This window comes from Muscardinus avellanarius (genome assembly GCF_963383645.1).
Source record: "Muscardinus avellanarius genome assembly, chromosome: 17".
Taxonomy (NCBI): domain Eukaryota; kingdom Metazoa; phylum Chordata; class Mammalia; order Rodentia; family Gliridae; genus Muscardinus; species Muscardinus avellanarius.
In genome coordinates, this window is record NC_137803.1 from 29,656,064 (window position 1) to 29,681,667 (window position 25,604).

At 40.1% G+C, this 25,604-nt stretch overlaps 1 protein-coding gene across 2 annotated transcripts in view; it reads left to right on the forward strand.

Moving 5' to 3' along the window:
• The window catches only part of EPG5 (ectopic P-granules 5 autophagy tethering factor), a gene marked incomplete at both ends in the record, with an annotated part of 104,642 nt that overhangs the window by 37,657 nt on the left and 41,381 nt on the right, over window positions 1-25,604 (forward strand). For both annotated transcript variants that reach the window (XM_080714842.1, XM_080714843.1), the window contains 14 exons: window positions 66-220; window positions 2,108-2,248; window positions 3,757-3,921; window positions 6,453-6,572; window positions 7,356-7,615; window positions 10,197-10,337; window positions 11,612-11,756; window positions 11,989-12,186; window positions 12,962-13,072; window positions 14,210-14,332; window positions 15,357-15,523; window positions 15,868-16,089; window positions 17,697-17,820; window positions 22,475-22,619. In XM_080714842.1, coding sequence (XP_080570968.1) covers window positions 66-220; window positions 2,108-2,248; window positions 3,757-3,921; window positions 6,453-6,572; window positions 7,356-7,615; window positions 10,197-10,337; window positions 11,612-11,756; window positions 11,989-12,186; window positions 12,962-13,072; window positions 14,210-14,332; window positions 15,357-15,523; window positions 15,868-16,089; window positions 17,697-17,820; window positions 22,475-22,619 — 2,217 coding nt within the window. The remainder of the gene's footprint in view (window positions 1-65; window positions 221-2,107; window positions 2,249-3,756; window positions 3,922-6,452; window positions 6,573-7,355; window positions 7,616-10,196; window positions 10,338-11,611; window positions 11,757-11,988; window positions 12,187-12,961; window positions 13,073-14,209; window positions 14,333-15,356; window positions 15,524-15,867; window positions 16,090-17,696; window positions 17,821-22,474; window positions 22,620-25,604) is intronic.

Consider the following 25,604-nt stretch of genomic DNA (forward strand, 5'->3'; position numbering starts at 1 on the left):
AAAAGTACTTAAGGCATATGCATTGTTTTCTTTTTCCACTTTATTTTCTTGACATGAACTTGCAGACCCAGAACATTTTGTGAACTTTGAGAAGTGTCTTTCTTCCATGAATAGCTCAGACGAGATTTGCCTTCTGACTACCTTTGCTCAGATGGCTCAGGCCAGAAGAACCAATGTGGATGAGGACTTCATAAAAATTATTGTTCTGGAGATTTATGAGGTTAGAATATCGATTTTTATAACTCAACAAAAAATTTTCCCTTTGAGTTGTATCTCTGCCAATTTCTTTGCTGTTTTTAAAAAATATTACTGATTGAGCTATTATCTGCACATATAGAAGGGGATAGAGAATCAAAGAAACGGCATTTTACTATAGGGAGTTGTGCAAACATTAATTTTACCATTCCATCTCCCACTTCTATCTCTTGCCATTGATGTATGAGTTTTGGTAAGAAGTAACCAATCTAGCGTAGCCTTATACCTGTACTTTTATACTGTTTGCCTCAGCTTTCTCCTACTACCCTTCATACGCCACTCTTCCACCTCTGTCAGTATTGTGGAAGCCTGGCTTCCGAGCTGGGTGGCTGTGGTGCATGCCTGTAACCCCAGTACCTGAGAGGATCCGACAGGAGGATTACAGGTTTGAGGCCGGCCTCAGCAATTTAGTGAGTTAACTTTTATAAAGAATAAAAGGATGGTCGTATGGAAGGAAGGAAGGAAGGAGGGAGGGAAGGAAGGAAGGGAGGGAGGGAGGGAGAGAGAGAAGGAAGGAGGGAGGGAGGGGAAGAGAAGGAAGGAGGGAGGGAGGGAGAGAAGGAAGGAGGGAGGGAGGGAGGGGAAGAGAAGGAAGGAAGGGCATTGAATCCAAAATTAGAAGACATGAGCTTTGGGTTAACTTCACTGTTAATAGTCTTACATCAGAAAAGATAGCTTACCACTCTGGGCTTCATTTTCCTCATCTACAAAACGACAGGTTGAAATAAGATCCGGCATTCTTCACTTTTTCTGTGAGCCACCCTGATGGTGGAGAAGGGTGAACTTCCATCCTCTGAAAGTCTAGGGACCATCTCAAAGTGGCTGCCCAGATGCCCACTGGAATTTTATGTATATCTAAAAAGCCATGCACATTCTGTACTTTAGGCTGTCATTTATCTCTTTATCATCGTAAAAATGTTTCTTCCAAAGTATTCAGGTTTTCTCAAGTAAAATTACATTTGAAGAAGATTCTTTGGGGTTTATTTTTCTCCCATAGTACTCCAGTTTGAGAATGACAAACGACCTAAAGTTCTTTCCAGGGTGAAATCCTCTCCGTTAGCTGCCCCTAGACTTACACTTCGTATTCAGACATGAGGTGAAGACCTAGATGGGGCTAGAATTTCAGACTATCTTCATGGCCTAAAAAGCCACATTCTATATTACATTCTGCTCCAGTGTATAAATAATTGAAGCAATATTTAATCTTTCTGTGATATATTTTTAATTCTTTTTATTCTGTTATTTTTGTATTTTAAAGTATTACATTAAAAATGCTAGCCGTTGGCTTTAGTGGATTATAATTTGAAAGATGGTCAGAAGGAATTAATTAACATTGATATTTTAGAAGCTCTTGTAGTTAGGGGTTTTATTTTGAAGCAGAGATTATGTATTTCTATGAAATGTATTATAATTTTTATTATATTTGGGATTTCTTACATTTTGACACCAAAGGGATTGTTTCATTGCTACTGACAAACTTTGCAGTATGCATAATTTGTATGAACGAGCGCTTGCTGTGTTGCCAGGCTGGCCTTGAGTTCCTGGGATTAAGCGATCTTTCTGCCTCTGCCTACTGAGTAGCTGGGGTTATAGGTACTGCCATGGTGCCTTGCTGAATTAATTTTTGTAACATAGCACTTGAAGTCATTGTTATAGATGTTTCCAATTTCTCACCTTCTCTCTCCCCTTCCAGACTCAGTGTACAGTTTATTATCTGAAGTTTTGACATCTCTTCATGGCCTAAACCGAGTTCCAATTTGAGATTTATATCTGTTTTATTAATAAAAGCAACAATGGAAGTGTGTTTTGTGTGATAACTAAAAAGTGTCATTTCCCTACCTTCTCCTTTTAGGTATCTTATGTCACCCTATCCACCAGAGAGACTTTCTCAAAGGTTGGCCGAGAGCTGTTGGGGGCCATCACAGCTGTTCATCCTGAGATCATTTCTATCCTTTTAGCTAGAGTTCAAGAAACTATTGACCAGGTTGGAATGGTAAGAGCACCAACGATTTTACTCGCTTTTGTCATCATCATTATTTTAACCCTCAATTATTGTAGCAGTGGTAAAAACAGGAAGTTTGTTGGGAATGACATTGCCATGAACCTGTGATCTTCCTGTCTCAGCCTCCCAGGTACTGAGATTGCAGGTGTGTGACGCCACATCTGGCTACTCACTGAGTTTTTTGAATATGAATAAAATGATTTTACACATCTTAATACCTTTTTTAACAATTTCATGTTAAAATAAAAATATTTTGGACATCAGATTAAATAAAATATTATTATTATTATTATTATTATTATTATTATTTTTATTATTATTTGTGTGTGTGTGTGTGTGTGTGTGTGTGTGTGTGTGGTACTGGGGATGGAACCCAGGGGCTTTCTACCTCTGGGCTACACTTCCAGACCTATTTTTAAAAATATTTTATTAGAAACAGGGTCTCACTAGTTGCTGAGAGCCTCACTAAGTAGCTGAGGCTGGCTTCGAACCTGTGCGATCTTCCTGTCTCAGCCTCCCAAGCGTGGGGATTACAAGCGTGCACCACCACGCCCAGCTTAAATAAAATATATTATTAAATTAATTTCACTTTTTTCTTTTGACTTAAAGTGTGGTTATTAAAAAAGTTAAAATTACACATACCATTTATATTTCTATTAGACATCATTATTGAAGACATTATAAAATGAATTTCTCTTCTACTTTCCTACAAAGCAAACTTCATTATATGCATACAGATTTATCTTAATTTTTACACATAGATAGGTTATTTAAAAAGAAGTGCTATAGGCTTTTACAAATGGATTAAAATTTTATTACAGAATATTTCAATATAGATAAAAGTAGACTTGTGTAGTAAACCTCTATGTACCCATTTTTAATAGTTTTCTGCTCTTGATTGATCTTGTTTCATTTGTACCCCCATCTACTTGTTACCTCCCTCTCTACATATTGCTTTGAAGTGAATAGAAATATCTTTTAAAATGCCATAGAATAGAAGAAGTAATTACTTAAATTTTTTTTTTTGTATGCCTGAAGTGAATGGCCATCTCTGATTTACTATGGCTTTAAATTTGTTTCATACTCTTTTGGTATACCTAAACTAAAGCATACCAATTTACATATTTTAAAAAAAAATTATCTTCAGCTAGGCGTGGTGGTGCACACAGGTAATCCCCGCACTTGGGAGGCTGAGACAGGAGGATCGCACGTGTTCGAAGCCAACCTCAGCTACTTAGTGAGGCTCTCAGGAACTTAGTGAGACCCTGTTTCTAAATTTTAAAAAAATTAAAAAAAATTATCTTCACAAAGTGTGTTTTTGGTGTATCATCAGATTTTAATATTATTTTGATTCCATTGTCTATGATTGGCATTTTACTTGTCTAAAAATCATATAAAACTTTGGAGGAAAAACTTTTGCAAGCAGCGTAATAATGTATTCTTATACTAGATTGCCTCTGAGCTCTGGTTTTAATTATTCTTGTTTTCTCTTTAATAAGGTTTCTTTGTACTTATTTAAAGAATTGCCTTTGTATCTTTGGCGACCTTCTGCCTCCGAGATAGCTGTGATTTGGGATTGGTTATTGAATTACAACCTTACAACAGTAAAGAATAAACTGGCCTGCGTTATTCTAGAAGGACTGAATTGGGGATTTGATGAACAGGTATGCATTAAAACTGTCCCTAAAACTGGAGCGTCTACACGTACCAGTAACACTTTTGAGTGCCATTTGCGCGATCTGCAATTTTTTTTTTTTTTTTTAGCTATGTCAGAGTTTAGGATCTTTTCTTTAGTTCTTTTTCACAGCGTGAGCATCCTCTAAATTAAGATAAGTCATTCCACTTTGAAAAGTCTTCTTTTTACCCTTAGACTGCTTCTGTTGTTTTTTTTTATCTGTCTAGTTACTGCAGTTTCTCCCTTAATTGCCTCTCCTGCCCTGGTCCTTCTTTCTCTGACAGTTTTTCTTGATGTCCTTGCCAGGATTATTTTCTAAAATACTGTGTGTTAATTATGAGCCTGAGTTCTGAGCTGGTGTGTCTGAATCTGACTCCAGCTCGACTGCCTCTTGGCTTTGTGACGCCGAGTAAGCTTTCTAAATTCTCTGGGTCTCAGTTGCTCATCTGTGAACATTGATATCAATAGGCCCAACTCATAGGGTTGTTGTAAGGATTTAACAAGACATCGAAATCTCTCTCTATATATATATTGGTGGTACTGGGGGTGGAACCCAGGGGCTTTCTACCTCCCGGCTACACTCCCAGACCTATTTTCTATTTTATTTGGAAGCAGGGTCTCACTAAATTGCTGAGAGCCTCATTAAGTAACTGGCTTCGAACCTGTGCAATCCTCCTGTCTCAGCCTCCCAAGCACGGGGATTACAGGCATGTGCCACCACCCCCGACTAAGACATGTAAATATTTAGCATGGTTTTTGGCACATATTAATTACATTGTGTTGTAGTTATTAATAGATTATTATTATTATTATTATTAATTATTTTGCAGTATTAGGGGTGGAACCCAGGGGCATTCTACCTCTGAGCTATGCTCTCAGCCCTATATTTTATTCTTTATTTCAAAACAGGGTCTCAGTGAGTTGCAACAGGCCTCACTAAGTAGCTGACACTGTCCATGAACTCCGATCCTCCTGTCTCAGTCTCCTAAATGCTGGGATTACAAGCGTGTGCCACCAAGCCCGGCTTAATAGTTTATTATTAACAGATTGATACAGATTATGTCTCTAAGATGTCACATCAAGTGATTTTGAATATTTAAGAACTTTACCTAGCCTGGCATGGTTGTGCACCTCTCTAATATTAGTACCCCTGAAATGGAAGGTTGAGACAGGAGGATCGCGAGATTGAGGCCAGCCTCAGCAATTTAGTGAGACTTTCTGCACCCTAGTAAGGCCGTTTCAAAACATAAAATGAGAAGGGCTGGGGTCCAGCTCAGTGGTAGAATGCCCCTGGATTCAATTCCTAGTACCAAAAACAAATAAAAAAGGGCTGGGGCCATAGCTTGGAGGTAGGATGTCGCGGAGTTCAATCCCCAGCACCAAAACAATAAAACAGAATACAGACCTTTTCTGCCTCTTAACCCATAGACATTCTTACTTAGCTACTTGGTCAAAATACTAACATTTTAGAAGGAAAATGGGGGAGAACTCAACCCTCTACCACTTCTGCCAGCTTTTGCTCTGGGCAGGTCATTTAATTCTTGCAGCTGTCTTGTGTGGCTTGCATGAGCACGATGCCTGGTGTGCAGACGAGGAGACTCAAGCCAGGCAGCTTTGCTCGCAGGGAGTCCCTGACCTGGGACTGAGTGGCCAGTGAGCCACGGGCACTGTCCTGCACCTTCACGTTCTTGCACTTGTGAGTGCGACCCGTCCCCCCAGCGAGCTGCATGGAGACTCCCCTGCGACAGTCTCCTACCTCTTTCTTAGAGCTGGGATCATGATCTTCTGTGAAAGGGTTAGAGAATGGGTTTTCTGTAAACTGCGAAGGAAGACTTGGTAGGATGAGACTCCTCCGTGTTGTTGAAGATCTTATTTATTAGCACTAATGATGAACTAAGGAGAGTGTGGACTTAATTGATTAAATACCTTCCCGTTTAATTAATAATAAACAATTTCCTGGTTTGTGTTAATGCCTTTAATCATAACCCACGTCTTTGTAGAGATTCTAGGTTGGGGTGGGGGATTACCTTTAAAGATACCATTGTTTTTTGGGGGGTGATGGGGAATGACCAGGTTCAGGACTATCTTGGTGCAGTATAAATGCTTTTTCTTTCTTTTTTCTTTCTTCTTTTTTTTTTTGTGGCACTAGAGATTGAACCTAGGGACATTCTACTTCTAAAATACATCACCATCCCTTTTTATTTTTTATTTTGAAACATGGTCTCATAAGATGTTAAGGGCTTCACTAAGTTGCTGAGGCTGACCTCAAACTTGTGATCCTCCTGTCTCAATCTCCCAAGTACAGGGATTACAGGTGTGCACTATCATACCCAGTTTGATTGCTTTTTAGATTTCAAGCTCTTTCCTGTTGTCATTTTATAACCTCACTATTACAAGATGTGATATTTGGAATATTTAGTTTCTCTATCCAAGACCCGTTTTACTATTCTACCTATTTTTGATCCATGAGCATAAAAAAAATTGAAGTTGGTATATTTGTGATTATTTTTCTCTTTAAAGGGTGTCCTTCATCTGGATCAAGCAGTCCACGCTGAAGTAGCCTTAACAGTCCTCGAGGCTTATCAGAAGTACCTTTCGCAGAAGCCATATGCTGGGCTTATTTCTGAAAGTATGAAGCAGGTATTTTTTCCTCTTATGTTATGAGACTATAAATCTTTATTGATAAATAGTCTGGTCAGATGAAATTACAGTATTAATTATTCGATATTCTGAGAACATTTCTGGCAATTTAAGATGCTAAATTGACTTTTATGGTTAGACTTTTTTTTTTTTGGCAGTACTGGGTGGAACCCAGGGGCATCCTACCTCTGAGCTATACACCCAGCCATAATTTTTATTCTTTATTTTTAAAACAGGGTCTCACTGAGTTGCAGAAGGCCTCACTAAGTAGCTGAGGCTGTTCATGAACTGTGATCTGACTTTTTTCTTATAGAGTAGCTTCTCTAACCACTTAGTGTTCTAGAACTTGAGTTGAGCTACAGTAGTATGCCGGAGCTCGCTTGAGCTGGTTCAGGAGAACTGTTAAATTTTCAGAAACTTTGCAGCTAGGTTGTTTAGTAATAGCTTGAAATTAGTCATGGTGGGAATTTTTATACCACTCAAATTTAACATGTTGTAAATGAGTCACCCCTCCTCCCAGCTCATTCCTAAACTTATTTATTAGCATCATTCTTTGAGGATCAACTTTGATATCTCTTTTGTTTGAGCTTCACAAAGTGACTAGCAGGTGAGTAGAGGTGGTCAGCTGTGAGAAATCACTTTAATGTAGTGCCATAAATGTTAATTGAATACCAGTAAGTAGGTAGTTCTCACAAAGGCATTATTGATCATAAAAAGAGATGGATAGGTGAGGCTACTGATTTAATTTGGTTTGACTAATTTGATTTAAAATAAATGTTTTAGGTTTCATATTTGGCCAGTATTGTTCGATATGGAGAAACTCCTGAGACTTCATTTAACCAGTGGGCCTGGAATTTGATTTTGAGGTTAAAATTGCACAGAAACGACTGTGGAATACAGCAGAATTGTCCAACTGTGCCTTTCTTCAGCGCGGTGCCTGACATGACGGAGTCGCCCACCTTCCATCCTCTCTTGAAGGCTGTGAAAGCAGGAATGCCCATTGGCTGTTATCTTGCTTTATCTATGACGGCGGTGGGCCACAGGTACCATATTTGGGCTGATCCTCCAGGGTTGTTCAACCTTGTAACAAGGAATTTTGAAACCTCATCTTTCACCTCTTGAGAGTCAAAGTGTCCATTAAACCTATATGGAGGTACTTAGGGCCAAATAATTAGCCTCGATTAATGGGTTATCAAGGCAGAATACTTCCCAAATGTACTTATGTTCACTTACTGCTCCCCAATATATAGGAAGTATGAAAATTATATATTTAAAATAAATTCTTGGAGTTTTCATGGAGCTTGTTCTTGGTAGGTAGTAAATAAATTCTAATAGAGTGACTGAATATGAGAAGGAGCATCTAGTGTCTGAGTGAGCGGGTGAGAGGAGGGGAGTACTTCTGGCTGAAGCCCATTATTCCTTTTGGAGGATGGAAGTGATCAGACAGTGATAAGGCAAATTAATGGATACATTTGAAAGCTAAGTAAGAAAGGGTAGATTGACCTAGAGAAGGCTGGACTTGTTTAGGCTCTTAGGAAGGTACTCTTTACATGGTTTTCAGTAGCTGTAGTGCCATTAACAATTTCCTGACTTGCAGGATCTTCATCTATAAAATGCAAATAATGGTAACATTGAACTTGCTTTATGAGGCTTAAGTGAGTTATAATACATGTAACACACTTAGGATAAGTGTCTGTGACCCACTGGACATGTTGGTTCTTTCAGTACAGCTCTTTGAGCTTGTTTCATGATTTCTTTAATTAATTGTATCCATTCTGGTTCTGTAACTATTCACTACCATGGGTTCTCTAAACATACATATATATTTGTCTAGGGCTGGTTACCGGAATCCTGCATGGGGGCAAGTATAGGAATAAGTGTTTCCTTTTGGAGCTGATTTTACATGGTCATCTGGGATGCAGATGTTCTAAAGTACAGGAAATAACAAAACAATCAGATGATAGACTTGGGATTGGGGGTAGAGTAAGCAGGAGCACAAGTTGTGTATGAACATAACATTATAGGCAGTACAGAGAACAACAGTCAGAAAATTACCCAGAGTCCTTCTCATACTAAAACATGGCTTTTCTATAATGTACCCATAAAAGTAAATAAATAAATGGACTCATACAAAGCATAAAAAACGCAACCAAAAATGCCTTTTTTCTGTTGGTTTTTATCTGATATTTTAGATCTGTTTTAGAGCCATAATGTATTTTTATAACATTCCATATCGTTTGTTTTTTGCTTCCAGTATTGTTCATGCCTTCTTCATGTAGTAGACTTTGCATTTTTTAAAAAATCATTTTTTCCTCTAGAGTTAAAGCAATATAACCAGTCTACAGAAAAGAGAAAGCCAACATTTTTACCACTCTAGTACAAAAAACATCTTGTTGTGATGTCATCTGTGTATTTTTCCCTCTTTAACTTTTCTTTACTAGTAGTTGCAGTAATTAAGATGAAATTTTTATGACTTCCCCCCAGTATCATTATAACAAGTCTTCTTCCATGTCGCTCTGGGCCGTCATCTGCATTATTTTAAATTCCCATTGAATAGCCTTTCCTCAGGTTTACTTAGGTTATTTCTGCAACTGAGTTTTGCAATTATAAATAAATCTAAAAAGCGAATCTTTATATGGATCATCTATTTTCTTCCTAAATTTAAGATTCTTTGCTAATGATAGAATCTCTAAGGTGAGCTAAAGAGAAAGAAAATTTTTATGACAAGTTGGGTTTAGAAGCCAGGTGCAGTGGTGTACGCCTGTAATCCCAGCTACTCAGGAGGCTGAAGCAGGAGGATTGCCAAGTTCAAGGCTAGCCTTGGGCAATTTAGGGAGACTCCCATTTAAACAAAACAAAACAAAACAAAACAAGACAAAACAAAAACCTAAACAGGCTGTCTGGGGATGTAGCTCCGTGGTAGAGTGAGTGTCCCTGAGTTCAATTCACAGTACTGCCCCATTATCCAAAAACATTGGTTTTAGAAGAATTTGCCGGTTATACTGACAGACTGAACTGACTTTTGAATCTACCCTTTACTGCAGTCACTTGTGGGATTAACCAGATAGGGGACCTTCTTAGCTCTTAGAAGAAGTGTTTGAGAAGGCCGGGCGTGGTGGCACACGCTTGTAATCCACAGATTTATAACTGTGGTCTCATCGTTACACCACCCCAGGAAATTATGTGATTTGAAGCACAATATTTCTCTTGTCTCATTTATAAAATGAAAATATAGATGAACTTTTAAGTTCTTTTGTACTTCCGGAATTCGGAGTTGAATATTTCTGTGTGAAGACAGGCATTAAAAAGCTTGGATTTGGGTGTAATCCCAGTACGTGGAATGCTGAGACAGGAGGATGGAAGGTGCGTGGCCAGCCTCAGCTGCTTAGTGAGGCCTCTGCAACTTAGTGAGACCCTGTTTCCGAATAAAGAAAATAGAGCCAGGGTGTAGTTCATAAGTAGAATGTCCCTGGGTTTAATCTCAAGCTCCACAAAACAAACAAACTAAAATTGTTAAGAGACCTGAGCTATAACCTATGTATTGTAGCCTGGGAGCTCTTTAGAAAAATGTAAGTTTACAAGCCAGCTACCTTGTATCCTCCATCACCTTTTCTTTTTCCATAGCATTGAGAAGTTTTGTGCGGAAGGCATCCCGCTGTTGGGAATTCTGGTCCAGTCAAGGCATTTGAGAACAGTGGTCCATGTCCTGGATAAGATTCTACCTTTGTTCTACCCTTGCCAGTATTACCTTCTGAAGAATGAGCAGTAAGTATGTTCTGCCTGTGTCCCAGTGAGAACAGTACGTCTTTTGGTTCTTACATAAAATTAAGGGAATGATATTTCAATAGTGGTTTTTTTTTTTTTTTTTTTTTTTTTTTGCGGTACTGGGGATGGAACCCAGGGGCATTCTACCCCCGAGCTACTTTCTCAGCCCTATTTTTCTTATTCTTTATTTTGAAGCAAGAGCTCACTAAGTTGTAGAGGGCCTCACTAAGTAGCTGAGGCTGGCTGCAAACTGCGATCCTCCTGTCTCAGCCTCCCAAATGCTGGGATTATAAGTGTGCACCACCACGCCTGGCATCGTGTATTTTTTATGAGGCAGAACACTTCTGCACTCAGTTTAGAATGCAGGTTGGTGATTCTGATGATTCAGTTTTAGTATTGTGAAAGGTATTTACTTTCTCATTTAACTCGGGCTTGCTTATTAAAGCTTACCATTGTTTGAAAGAGCAGTTGTTTTCATGAGACTCTGGGACTAGTCCTTCTGACAGTGAGCACAAATAGCTTTGCCATTGTAACATTAGCAAAACATACTGCTTGTCATTGCCTACACTGTGCACTGTAGGCAGAGCACAGCAGTGTTGTGAATTGCTAAGATGTAAAGGAAGGTGGCAAGGGGCTACCCTTTCAGGAGGCAGGAAGTAGAGCATGTGGCTGGGCCTCCTGAAGAGGGATACAGGGGGAGGTGAGGCCAGATGTGGAGGAGCCCTGGAGTGGGTGAGGCACAGGGGAAGGCACAGGGAAGTTTGTCTGCTGTGTGTCTCAGACTTAGTAACAATGAGGAACACCTGAGGGGCTTATTAAATATAGATTCTTAGGCTCTTCTCCTAGACATTTGACTGCAATTGGAAAGCATTAGGACTGGGAGCTCTTTTTCAGAAGTTTTAAAACATTAGCACTCTGGGCTCTAGGGGAGTTTGGTAACTGAATGATTGACTTGGAAAACATGTCTGCTTTTATTAGCAGAGGTGAGAGGTGTGGAGGGGAGAGTGGTGTTTTGGGGTGTTTCCTCTATTGCTCTTTAAGTGGCATGTGTTTGTATTGGATCTGTTCATTACAATTCTACAGGTAGATAAATTTCCATTAATTTACATTAAATATGAAAATGAAATTCCTGCAGATTTATCAGCATCCCTAAGGAGAACTTTGGTCTATAAATGGAACCAATTTAATATTTTCTGTTTCCTCACAAGTAATTTACTGTCATGTCTGCTGACTCCTGATCGAATGTAAAGCGTGTGCTCCTGTGTGCCTGGCAGGTTTCTGTCACACCTCCTCCTCTTCCTGCACTTGGACAGTGGCGTACCGCAGGGTGTCACACAGCAGGTCACCCAGAAGGTGGCGCAGCACCTGACAGGAGCCAGTCTCGGGGACAACGTGAAGCTGCTCAACAGCATGATCCAGGTCAGGGCCCTTGCAGACGCTCAGATGTTCCCTCGCCCCTCTCCCCAACCACAAAGTGCTTTGGTGTTAGCACGTTGACGATGTGGTCATTTTCAGTCACTTGGTACCGTGCTTCTGGCACTGAGAAGGCCAACAGATTAGGGCTTTAATGGAGGTAAAACCTGTTTTGTTGGTGTTTTAAAAATGGGAGGCTGGTTGTTACCTTTCGTATCACCTGAATGTTTCCGCACAGGCACACATATCTGTAAGCACCCAGCCTAACGAAGTGGGCCCTGTTGCTGTGTTGGAGTTCTGGGTTCAGGCTCTCATAGGCCAGCATCTTTGGTACCGGGAACAATCCATCCTCTTCCTCATGGACCACTTGTGTAAAACAGCCTTTCAGCTGCTGGAGGAAGACTGTGTACAGAAATTACTCTACCAGCAGCATAAGGTAACCCATTAGAATTTATGTTTGGTAGCTTTTTAAAAGGTTCTCCTGAAAGGTTCTGGGTATTATTCTTTATTCTGTGGCCACTATCTTTTTTTTTTTTTTTTTGCGGGTCTGGGAATGGAATCCAAGGCCATTCGACCTCCAAGCTACACCCCCTGCCCTGTTTTTTATTGTTTATTTTGAAAGCCGGGTCTCACTGAGTTGCAGAGGGCCTCACTAAATAGCTGAGGTTGTCTGCAAACCAAAATCTCTGGTCTCAGCCTCCTGAATGCTGGGATTACAAGTGTGCGCCACCATGCCTGGCTGCCATAGCTTTTAAAAGTGTTGCCTTAATGGTGTCTTATCTCAGTAATCCTGGTCAGTGGAAGTCAAAGGAAAGAACACCCAGGAATGGCCTTGTTTGTTGCATGTGGCTGTAGTCCATGGCCTGGAACTGCTTGTGCTGCTGGACTTCTTGAAATATGTATCTTACCAGAATCTTCCATTGTAGTGAGACAGTTGCTAATACTCTCGAAAGAGTCAATGGTGTGTGTGTGTGTTACTGGGAGTTAAATTCAGGGACATTGTACCTCTAAGATACACCCCTAAGTCCCCCTTTTTAAAAATGTTTTTGTCTTGAAACAGAGTCTTGCTGTCTTGCCAAGATTGGTCTTGAACCTGCTATCCTCTTGTCTTAGCCTCCCAAGTACTGGGACGACAGGCATGCACCACCATGCCTGGCGATGATCAGGTTTTTGAAAATGCCTCTTCTCTCCCACCTCTTCTCCCGCTGTAGAATGCTTTGGGTTACCACTGTGACCGGAGTCTGCTCTCTTCGTTGGTGAGCTGGATCGTGGCAGGCAACATCACTCCTTCTTTTGTGGAGGGTTTGGCCACGCCCACTCAGGTAGGAAGCCCACTCAGGACCATTTGTAATTTCCCTGAGCTTAATATTGTTATCATCCTTGCTAGTACATTACTAATAGCCTACAAGAACTGTTTTTTATTTCTCATTTAGTACCTAGAAGTATACTTTCCACTTCATTATCACAGCTACCCTCTGTTGAGGTGTTGTCGCCCCTCCTGGCTACAGAAGTTACCTGAAATTAGGTCAGTGGCCTGACTCAGAGTGGTTGAGGTTCTAGTCTTGGTTCTGCCATTTGTTAGCTCTGCTTTGGGCAGCTTGTCTGTCCTCATCTCTGTCCTCAGTTGTCAAATGGGAGTATGATGGCACCTGTAGGTAAAGCATTTAGAACAGTGCTTAGCACCTCGCTAGCACTCACTGAGCACTGCCTTTTGTCACTGTCATCAGCAGCATTATTACCAGCTCTCAGACTGTGTATAAAACCATGTCTGTCTCATCACTTACATCAGGTTGCCTCTCAGTCTTACTTCCTTCTCTCCCTCTGACTTCTTGTGATGAAGCTGAAGCCAGCTCTTTGCTGTTGCTTGGACTCATGCCTGTGTTTCCACCTCTGCTCTCTGCCTTGCTGAGTCTCTTAGGGAACTGCCCTTTCTGCCCATCTCTACACAGAGCCCCACACAGTCCTCACCACTGCTCCTGTCACAGTTTTGGTTGCGTAGTATTAGTTTTGTCTATACAACAGATGGAAAGGACTTCTTAAGGACAGAGCCCATGTCTGGTCCTTTTTTATGTACCTTGTGTACCAAGCTTGTCCAGTAAATATTATTGAGTGAATGGACATTTTTCTTATCCTAACATAGTCTTTTCAGAGGAGTTTAACATTTTCCAATTATCTTTTTGTTTAATTCTATAAGTGTGACAAGACTATAAATAGACATTAAATGTTTATTAATTTTAGAAACCAAATATTTGATGACCGAGATTGAATATACACAAATTTTTGTTTGTTTTAGCAGTGCAGGGGATGAAACCCAAGCCCTTATGCATGATAGGCAAGCCCTCTACCAGAGAGCTACATCCCCAATCCTAAAAAAGATGTTGATTTGTGAACTGTGAGGATGTACTGTGTCAGTTGGAGGTGGTGACTCGTTTCTCTCCCTTTGCCTGGTGTCATCATAGGTCTGGTTTGCATGGACTGTGCTGAACATGGAATCCATCTTTGAAGAAGACTCCCAGCTCCGAAGAGTTGTTGAAGGGGAATTGGTCATAAACTCTGCTTTTACCCCTGACCAAGCTCTGAAGGTGCAAATAATACTTCTGCATCTAAGTGGTGGGAGGTAGCTGATACTTCAATGCTGAGGAAATCACCTTAGCTTGTGAACTTCTATGTTTTCTTTTCTCGTGAATATTTGAAAAGCTTAAAACACCAAACCAATACTTAAAACGCTTTTGTAACTGGGTATGGCAGCACATGCCTATAACGGCAGTACTTGGTAGGCTGAGACAAGAGGATCACAGGCTTGAGATCAGCCTCAGCAGTGCAGCAAGACTCTCAACAACCTAGCAAGGCCCTGTTTCCAAACAAAAAACAATAGCAACAGAAACTCTAATATAATTGAGTGTAAACTTGGCGTTCCAAGGTCCATTTGATAATGAGACTCTAGTGACTAGAGTCATAACCTAGTTGACTGAGGAGTTGTTGGTTTAAAGCAATTGTGTTCCAAATGCATCAGACTTCCTTTAAGAACTTGTTAAAAACCAGATTCCTGACCCCAGCTTTCTCAGATTCTGAGTCTCTGAGTCTGGGTTGTAACTAGGAATTTCTTTTTAAAAACTCCCTGGCTGGTTCTTAGGCTCACTACTGTGCGAGAAAGACTAGACTAAGGCTAGATTTAAAGACCTGCTTTAGGTGCCATAGTGTAGGCTTCACATTTGCGTTTCGGAGCCTGTCAAGGAATTCATCATTCTTGGAAATCCTTATAAAACCTAACATTTCAAAAGACCAATAAAGTTTGAGATTTACTTTGGTCTTTATAGCATTCCATTGTCTTGCTATGTAGCATTTTACGTGTCAAAGAATTTTTGAAATGGAAATGAGGTTAGACAAGCTGTCTCTTAAGACCCATTTTGAGGCTGGGGTCTGTGAAATGTCTTGACAGCAAAAGTTGAGTGTCAGTAGTGGGTTGGAGAAAGAAATTTTCTATGGCTTTTTTTTCTTACTGAATTGAGAACAAAATATTTAGTATTTTCTTGGGATTATTTAGAAAGAGTAAGAGTTTGAGATTGTGTTTGTTTTGTAGTTGCTAAAGCCAGTCCTCTCTTGTAGAAAGCCCAGGCCCAGCTGAAGCTTCCTATCGTCCCATCCTTGCAGAGGCTGCTGATTTATCGCTGGGCCCAACAGGCTCTGGTCACACCTTCGGATCACCCTCTTCTGCCACTCATTTGGCAGAAGTTCTTCCTCCTGTATCTTCACCGCCCAGGACCGCAGTATGGGTACGGTACCCACAATGGTAGTAAGTGCCTTTGAGCCCATTGTGTCTTCTGACACTGTGAGGTAGGGGTGAGAGTCATTCTTTGGTGACCTCTAGCTAGAATCTCTCTCCCTCTCTGTTTAAAATTTATTACCCTAGATATTTTTGTTACCGGATATTGAATCCAGGGGCACTTTACCACTTTGGGATCCTCAAAATATCCTTTTGAGTCAGAAGTAATAGGTATTAATTTAATGGTATGTGTACCCAGCCCCAGTAACTTGCCTTGTTAATTCCTCTTTTGTGCCACATAGAAAAAGCATCTTGTGTTGAAAGGTTATAGATCTTTGTTCATATTTTTTTTAGGTTACCCATAGATGGTTGTATTGGAAGAAGGTTTTTTCAAAGTCCTGTTCATATCAGTTTGTTGAAAGATATGAAGAGGCGTCTGACAGAAGTTGCTGACTTTCACCACGCTGCCAGCAAGGCCCTCTGTGTTCCAGCAGAGGGCAGTGAAGGGCCACTGGAGAGTCAGGCTGGCACCCCTGGTTACCTGACTTCACCAGAATTGCACACAGAACTTGTGAGGTAAGATGGTTATTTAGCCGTTCCCGTTGCTGTCTGTAGCACAGCTACTCTGCTGCAGTGGTTAGCTGTGGGACAGATTCTAGAGGTTGAATATGAAAGGTGGCCTTGATATCCATTTGCACATTGATTTGTCTCTCATTTATGTTCTTCAAGAGAAGTGAATCAGCCATTTGGATGTAGCTGTCTCAAGTGGCTGGAGTCTGATAATCAGAGGGTTAACACTCTTCTGTTTCTTTATGTAAAAATAGAAATAAACCAAATTGATCACAGCTGACACACAAGTATTAAATATTACCGCCTGCTAGAATAGCTCTTTCAAACAAATAAATGTTCAAGGCAGGGATCTATAAATATGGCTCATGGACTCCTCAGTGGATTCAGGGATTCACCCGGGGGTGTGTTTGTCAAGGAGTCTCCCCAGACTTCTTATCCTAACAGGCACTATGCCCAACTATGTCCCAAAGGTTAACTCTGAAATGAGTTTTTTTTTTTTATATTATTCCTTCACTTTCATTTGTAAGTTTAATATAAGTCAAATATTAGTCTATATAAATTAGACTTAGTAAAAATGAGTGTTAATAATTAGCCCTGATGACAAAACAGCTTGTGAGGAAATCTAAGGTTTTATCTAACACTGAGGCCTCAGGCTTACTTGACCATAGGCCTTAGGGTTTGCTCCCAGCCTCCAAAATGATTTCTCCCCTGAACTTGCTTGGTTGAAGGAAAATTTATTTATTTACTGATTTTTTTTTTTTGCCAAGCTTAACCTGTGGAAGGCTTTCTCTTTAAACATTTTAGATAAGACAAGAAAGTCTTCAATACTCCCTCTGCCTCTTTTAAATCCCCTCCTGTGGTATGTTATAAAGTGGCCATCTGTCTCACTGGGTCTGAAGCTAAAAGAACCATACACCTACCAGCCTCTTCCCTGTCCGTGTGTCTCCTGGACACGCTGTCCTGGAGGCAAAGGAGCAGTGTTGCACCTGGTCAAGTATCGCCACCACATGCTCCCGTCTGGCCCCCACCCAGTCGTCTGCATGTGCTACCTACTTCTCTAGAGCTCTTGATGCACATGGCTACTTAGAATACCAGTGACCTTATAGGGGGACTGTGTTCCCTGTAAAATCAAATAAAAATAAAAGAAATAATTTTTTTTTTATTGGAAAATCAAGGCTTTTGTAAGCCTAGCTTTGTTTCATTTCTTTTTAGTGAGAGCAGGTACACACATGCAGTAAATTCTATTAATGATTTTTCAAGGCAGGAGATGGCCATGGGGCCTTCGCCATGACTGAATTGCCCATGAAAGCGAAGCTCCAGGTTCAGATCCTCTTTCAGTTATTTTCTTTGTGGAATGTTTAGTCCCATGTTAACAACAGTGCTCTCGGAGCCCCTTCTTCAGGCCTTTTGTTCTAGCAGTGATTGCACCATATTTTAATTATCTGTGATGGGTTTCCCTGCTGGGCTGTGGAAGTAGAGGTAGTGGTCTTTGGACACATTTTCTGAATTCCCGGCTTTCTTTATGGTTTGGTGCCAGAGTTTCTAGCAATGTAAGGAATTGTACCTGTGCAGATTTAAAAATATTTTATATAACTGTGTTTCTTTTCATTTAGGCTCTTCAATGTATATGTATTATGGCTAGAAGATGAAAGCTTTCAAAAAGGAGATACCTATATACCTTCTTTACCAAAGCACTATGATGTTCACAGGCTAGCAAAAGTGATGCAGAATCAGCAGGTAAAACCGTGACAGTGTTGTGGTTAGCATTCCTGAATGTGATTTGAACTTGTCATAGTTTTAATCTAATGGCAAAACCACTTATTGGTATGGAAATAGGTGGTCACAAGAATGGCCATTGTGTTTGTGAGTTTTATCAGTTCTAAGTGATTATACAGAGAGCATATTATTGCCTTTTGATTCTCCAGTTTTCCTCTGAAGGCCTAAGCTCTTTCTCAGCCTTTTTATAATCTTACATACACATAGTTTTTTTTTAATTGTTTGTATTCTTATTTTAAATTGTTAGCAGCTGAACACTTTTTTTTGGTTGTTGTTGTTGTTTTTCCTGGAAGCCCTTCTACCTCCGGGCTACACTCCCAGACCTATTTTATATTTTTAGTTGGAAACAGGGTCTCTTAAGCCAGTGAGACTGGCTTCGAACCTGTGCAGTCCTCCTGTCTCCACCTCCCAAGCGTGAGGGGATCACAAGCGTTCGCCACCACGCCTGGCCCAGCTGAATACTTAAGCATCATCTCTGCCATAAAGAACACAGGGAAAGATACTTTTTGTAGTGCTAGGGATTGAGCCCAAAGGGGTTATTTTTTGTGGTACTGGTTTTTGAATCCAGGGGCATTCTGCCTCTGAGTTATACCCCAAAATAAAGATTAAATATATTCTTTCTTTCTTTCTTTTTATTTTTATTTTTATTTATATTTTTATTGGTGCATTATATTCATACTGTATTCTTTATTTTGAAATAGGGTCTCACTAAGTTGTGGAGGTTCTCACTAAGTAGCTAAATCTGGCCGCGAACCTGAAATCCTCCTGCCTTAGCCTCCCAAGTACTGAGATTACAAGCATGTGCCACCACGCCTGGCTTGAGCCCAAAGTTTTACACATACTAGGCAAGTGCTCTATCTCTGAGCTACATACTCAGCCATAAAGGGAAAGAATTTTAAATGGCCATTCATGATACAGAAGACAGTTGTAGGGAAGAGATGGCGGCTCCCTTGGGCTTTGAGGAGGCTGGCGTGTCTGTCTCAGCCCTGGTTGCTCTTCTGGAGCACTTGTTTGTCTCTGTGTGCCTCACCTCTTCCTTCTATGGTACCCAAAGATGTCTGTGAGCCTTTTTCAGACTCAAATTTCTAAACTTTATTTTCTTTAAGCTTTTGTCACGAGCTTGGGGACAGGCATGGATGGGCAAGACATATCTCTTCTATTCTGAATCCTCTTTTCTAGGGCCTTAACTGTATTGGGCACTGATACCAACACCCCGATAAGATGTAGGAACCTCCTAAGATTTAAGAGACTTTCCTTTGGATCTTTAAGCCTGCCTGCTTCCACATAGTATGTGGTGTTTCATCTCTAGTAGATGTTTCACTTCTCTTCTCCTCCGCTCTCCTTCTCTTTTCTTCCTTCAATATTTATTTAATGTATTCTGGGTTTCAGGTGCCTAATGCCAAAAACATAAAAACAAATCTGATACAGTTCCTTAGGACAGGAGCTTTTTGTCAAATTGGGGACTAAGCAGTTCCTGCGTCACTGATCGAGGCTGGCAGCAGAGGGCACAGTACAGTGGGACACAGGAGCAGCCCCTGCTTCAGGCTGGGCTGGATGGTAACCTGAAGGACGGGCAGCAGCTGGTCAGGTTGAGAGGAATGGCACAGTGCTGGGAGCGGCACAGGTGTTCATTGGCAGCCAGACGACTGTGCGCAAAGACAGGGCTTGTTCAGAATGGTGCAGGTGAGGGCAGAGCAGCTGAGAAAAGCCGACTGAAAGACAGAGATGCATATGGAGGGAGTGACTTAGGGGCCATGTGTATTTTTTACAGAATTTGGATTTTATCTGAAGTTTTGTTTATTTTGCTTTTTGGTTTTGGCAGTGCTAAGGATTTCAGCCTAGGGCCTCTTGCTTGCTAGGCAAGCACTGTACAACTGAAGCCACGTCTCTGTCCCCAATTCTGAAGCCTTATTTGGAGAGCTGTCAGAAAAGCAGCAGTGATTAAGGAAATGGAGGAATTAAAAATATTATTGAACAATCAGTAGGACTTTGTGATTGATTAATTATACAAGGACTCTCAAGTATTTAATGTGGGCAGCTAAGAAGTGCTCTTTGCCAAGATAGGGAAATTCTGTAAAAGGAAATGCCTGCTTCAAAGACAGCTCTTATCAGGGAGTTGGCCTGGAAGGGAGATACAGATCTAGAATTCAGGAATGAGGCTGGGTAAGAAAATTGGGTTCAATAGAGTATTTAGATTAAGCAAGGGACTGAAGGTAGAACCTTAGAAATAACACTTAATGTACAGAGAAATAAGGCTGGGAATGTAGGGCCAGAGAAATAAGAAAAATAAGTACAAGGTTATAGTGTCCTGAATTCTTTTTCTTTTCTTTTTTTTTTTTTTTTTTTTGGCAGTACTGGGGATTGAACTCAGGGGCAGTCTATCTACAAGCTTTACCCTCAGCCCTATTTTTTATTCCTTATTTTGAAACAGGGTTTCACTAAGTTGCAGAGGGCACTATTAAGTAGCTGATGCTGTCTTTGAACCTGCAGTCCTCCTGTCTCAGCTTCCCAAGTACTGGGATTACAGGTGTGTGCCACCATGCCTGGCTTCCTGAAATTTTTTGAGAACTGTTCCATGCTCATTTCTTCTTTATATTCTACATCCTAAATCCTTATCTAGGTCTTTGCACATAGTAGATACATGATCAGTGTCTTAAAAAACCATACGGCTGGGCCTGGTGGATCACAGGTTTGAAGCCAGCCTTAGCAACTTAGGCTCTCAGCAACTTAGAGCGACCTTGTTTCCAAGTAAAAAATATGTCTGGGGTGTCGGAGAGAGGAAGTGTAGGTAGAGGTAGGAGGCCCCCACATTACATTCCCAGTAACACACACACACACACACACACACACACACAAAAAAAAAAAAAAAAAAAAAAAAAAAAAAAATTGATGATAGCTCTTTTGGTTCTCTCAGATTTTTCCTGGTTCCTCAGCATCTGCACAATTAATCGCTTTCTTCTCTTCCCTTTTTTAAAGTCAGTCTTTGCCATTTGCCATGGTAACTCCTTTGTTGTTGTAGTTTTTAATCTGTAATTAAAGCTCTAGATTTTGTCTTTTGCCTAGTCATCATTAACTCCGTGTGTTTGCTTTCATCTGGCAGCCTCTGTCAACAGTTATTTAGTGCAGAGATAAAAGTGACATTTCATCTTTTAGTAAGAATAAATTCCACCATGTAGAAAAATAGAACAGTGTAATGGACGTATCCTTCTCTTGTTCCCTTCATATATCATGTATTTAGTTTTGTCTATACTCACTCTGTCATATTATCTTGGAGCTAAACCTTCATTTGAGTTTTAAAAGATAAAGATAAAAATAATGTAACCCAGAGCTGGGCATGGTGGCACATGCTTGTAATCCCAGCGCTTGGGAGGCTGAGACAGGAGGATCGCACAGGTTCAAAGCCAGCCTCAGCTACTTAGTGAGGCTCTCAGCAACTTAGTGAGACCCTGTTTCCAAATAAAATATAAAATAGGTCTGGGAGCATAGCCCGGAGGTAGAAAAGCCCCTGGGTTCCACCCCCACTACTCCACCCCCCAAAAAAAGTAACCCAATCACATTTACATCTAAAAATTTTAACAATAATTTCTTAATATCAAATATCTAGTCAGTGTTCAAATTTCCAGTTGTCTTATAAGTGTCATAGAAGTTTAAATTTTTTTTATTATTTTTGAAGTATTGGGGATTGAACCCAGAAGCACTCTACTGCTGGGCAACTCTCCCATCACCCTTTTAAAATTTTTGTTTTGAGACAGAAGCTTACTAAGTTGTCCTGGCTTGCTTCCAACTTGTGATCCTCCTGTCTCAGCCTCCTGAGTAGCTGGGATTACAGGTCTGTACCACCAGACCTAGCTTTAATTTTACTTATTTTTACAGTTTGTTTGAATTAAGATCTACATTTTGTGATTGGTTGATGTGTCCTGTAAATCTGCTAATATACAGTTTCTTTTCTTATTCCTTTTTTTTTTTTGCAGTTTGTTGAAGAAACTGGGTCGTTTGATGGTTTCTCTTACAGCCTATATTTTTATTATTGTATTTTGTGGCACGGTTTTACATATTTTTCTGTCCCCTTTATTTCCTATCAATTAGTGTTTGGATTTAGAGGCTTGATTTAATCCAGATTTTTTGTTTTGTTTTGTTTTGTGGTACTGGGGATGGAACCCAGGGGTGTTCTACCTCTGAGCAAAACCCACAGCCCTATTTTCTTATTCTTTATTTTGAAACAGGGTCTCACTGAATTGTAAAGGGCCTCACTAAGAGCCGAGGCTGTCTGCGAACCACGATCCTCCTGTCTCAGCCTCCCAACTGCTGGGATTACACGCGTGCACCACCACACCCGGCCTAATCCAGATTTGATTAACTGCAATTTGTTAACTCAGTAGCATATATACATAATATTTGTAAATATACATATAGTGGGTCTGTCAAAAAAATTTGCAACTATTTCTAAGGTCAGTAGTGGCCATATTAAATGCAGTCCATCCTAATGCTGGAGCAGTTGGAGTGGACAACCTCATATTGACACTTACTGGTTCACCGTATAGTTAAATATATAGTTTTACACATGAATAATGATTCATCTGTTCATCAGAGTTCAAGTACTGTGGTTTCACTCCAGGATCTGTGGATGGAGTACTTGAACATGGAGCGCATACGTCACGAGTTCCAGGAGACGGTTGGTGTGTGGATGCAGGCCAAGCTCGAGGCCTGTGCTGCTGCCTGCAGCGTGTCAGTGCAGCTGGACTTCACCGATCCCTTGATGGGTGAGTCACATGAGCATCGGCCCCAGTGAATGAGCGAGGGAGTGGGTGACTGAATCAGAGCCATTGGTGGTCACGTCTTCCACACTCTAACCCTCCCTAAAAGAACTCTTAAGAAGCAGCTGCTCACAGACTTTCCAGTTACACTTTACTGGTGTAACTAAAGAGAGGGTTGGTCCATCTCTTCTGTGAAGCTTTAAAAAGATTTTTCAGTTTACTTAGGAAAGTATGTGTAAAGTACAGCCTCAAATATAATTATTTTGGGCTTATAATTTTAACATTCAGAAGTCTGTTTCTTGTTTTATAAACTCTTCTGTATCTGGAAAAATTACCATCCAAATGGATTGTATTCTGAAGCTGTTCATTTCTCACAGTGCAGTTTTCTAGAGAGACAGTGTTATAAATGACCAGTTATATGCTAAGCCACAAAACCCCATTTAACCTACAAAGGTACTGATGTACTACACAACAGAAAAAGAACAGAAAATGAAATTTGAACTTACCTATCTGTGTTTTACCTATATATTTACATACATTATAATATCTAATATACACACATATACATATTATGTATATATATGTACTGGGGATTGAATCCATGGACATTCTGCCTCTGAGCCACAACCCAGTTCTTTTATTTTTTTATTTTGAGACAGGGTCTCACTAAGTTGCTTAAGGGCTATTTACCAAACTGGGTAAGTCTGGCTGAGTTGCTCAGGTTGGCATCAAACCTACGATCCTCCTGTCTCAGTCTCTTGAGTATTGAGATTACAGGCATGTATCACTATTCCCAGCTTGAGTTTATTAATGTTAGTTATTGAATGTATTTTTGTGTGTGTGTGTGTGTGTGGTCCTAGGGGTGGAACCTAGGGCCTTTCTACCTCTGGGCTATACTCTCAGACCTGTTTTATATTTTATTTAGAAACAGGGTCTTACTAAGTAGCTGAGGCTGGCTTTGAACCTGTGTGATCCTCCTGTCTTAGCCTCCCAAGTGCTGGGATTACAAGCATGAGCCACCATGCCCAGCTTTGAATGTATTTTTAAAAATAGGACATATAATAAAATTTTAATTGTGATTATTGCCCCAATTATTATAATATATAGTATAATCTATTACAATATATAGTATAATAAAAGAGTGAAGTGATTCAGAGAAAGGCAAAAATTTCCTTATTCTACTTCTGCTCCAGTCAGCCTGGTAGTTATATGAATAAATGAAATTAAGATCCTTTTTGGGATTCACTTTACTCATCTACAAAATGAAGGTGCCGAACAATCTCATCTAAAACTGCAAAATTTTTTTCTCCAAGATTTATTTTTTTTCTTTCTGAAATAATATTTTTTTTCTGATTCTAAAAATTCTATATCCTATTGAAAAAAATACGGAAAGGTAGGTAGAGGAATGTATGAAAATTTCCCTTCACTTAACTATATAGGTTCTCATTTCTATTCCTGAAAGTTTGTTAATGAGAAGGAGGAACATGTTTGTATATCTGGAGACTGTTGAATGCTGTTTGCTTATATTCATCTGTCTGTAGTGCTCTTATGTTGCCTGAACTTTGCCCTCAAAGTCTGTTTTCTCAGAATTAATGGAGCCGTTAGTTTGTTCTGGCCACTGTGGTTCTATTACTTTATATCATTAACTCAGTCTTCACAACTCAGTGGTGGGTTCTTCTCATTGAACAGAGAAGGAACCCAGGGTGTAAAATGGTCAGATAACTTGCCCACATGGGCTCCTGTGGTCCATAAATGTGGAAGAGATCCTGCCATTTAGTGCTGAGAATACTACCCCCTGTTTCTGTCCATCAGTACAGGTTGCAATTTTAAACAAAATGTGGGCCTAGAGTTCAAAATAATAACTTTCAGCTTTTTCTCAAATGAGAATAGATTAGGTGATGATTTTTATCCAGTAACTGAACTGTCTTTGTGATTATAGGGAAAATTTGGCCAGCTCACTTGTGACACAGAGTTCTTTTTCTTGAACCAATATGTTTTGTTGGATTCAAAAGTTTTGTCATTTGCTGTCAAAAATAGGCCCTGGGAAGCCGGGCGTGGTGTCACACACTTGTAATTCCAATTCTTGGGAGGCTGAGACAGGAGGATCACAGGTTTGTGGCCAGCCTCAGCTACTTAGTGAGACCCTTTGCAACTCAGTGAGCCCCTATTTCAAAATAAAGAATAAGACATAGGGCTGGGGGTGAAGCTCAGAGGTAGAATGTCCCTGGATTCAATCCCCAATACTGAAAAAAAAAAAAAAGGAAAAAAAAGCTCTGGGTTTTAATTTTTCTCTCTTTTATTTTGTATTTAAAATATTGTCCTTGATTTTTCATTCATGGTAAGTTATATTGGGTTTGAAAGAGCCCCTGGTTTTCTTTTAAAGTTACGACCTATAAGGTTGCTTGAAAGAAACTTTAACACAAATAATCACAAGTCTTATTCAGTGATGAATAGCCAAGTTTGCCACATCTGTGCAGAGTGGTTCTAGTGGAAAAACACCAGCTGTAAGGGACAATGCTGTACTGGACCTTTTTGGAATGTTAATTTCCATCTCTATGGGGTACAAATAGTACTTCTCAGGCCAAGTGAAAGCATGGCTATTAAATTTTCTTTGATTTTTCTCAACAAGAATAGAAAAGTGAATGTTACATCTGGAATGAGATCAGAAATTCATAGTAGTACTATTTTGAGTAGTATTCAAAATTCATTTTGAGTAGTATTGACTTATTGACTTGAAGTTTCCTTGATGACTCCTTTCCTTTGTTACCTATTAAAAAATTTATGCCCGTGTCTTCCTTCATTTTATCTTTTACACTTCCAGCATTGTTCAAACCTTGACCTGATTTCAGATTTTCCACTCAGCTATATCCTATAATACTCATTTTTTTCTCTCCTATCCTGTGAAGTTTCTCTGGATGGTGGCATTAAAATCTTAGCTGGACTACCTGCCTATGGACCTACTCACTCACCCATCCATTGTCCAGGCGAGGG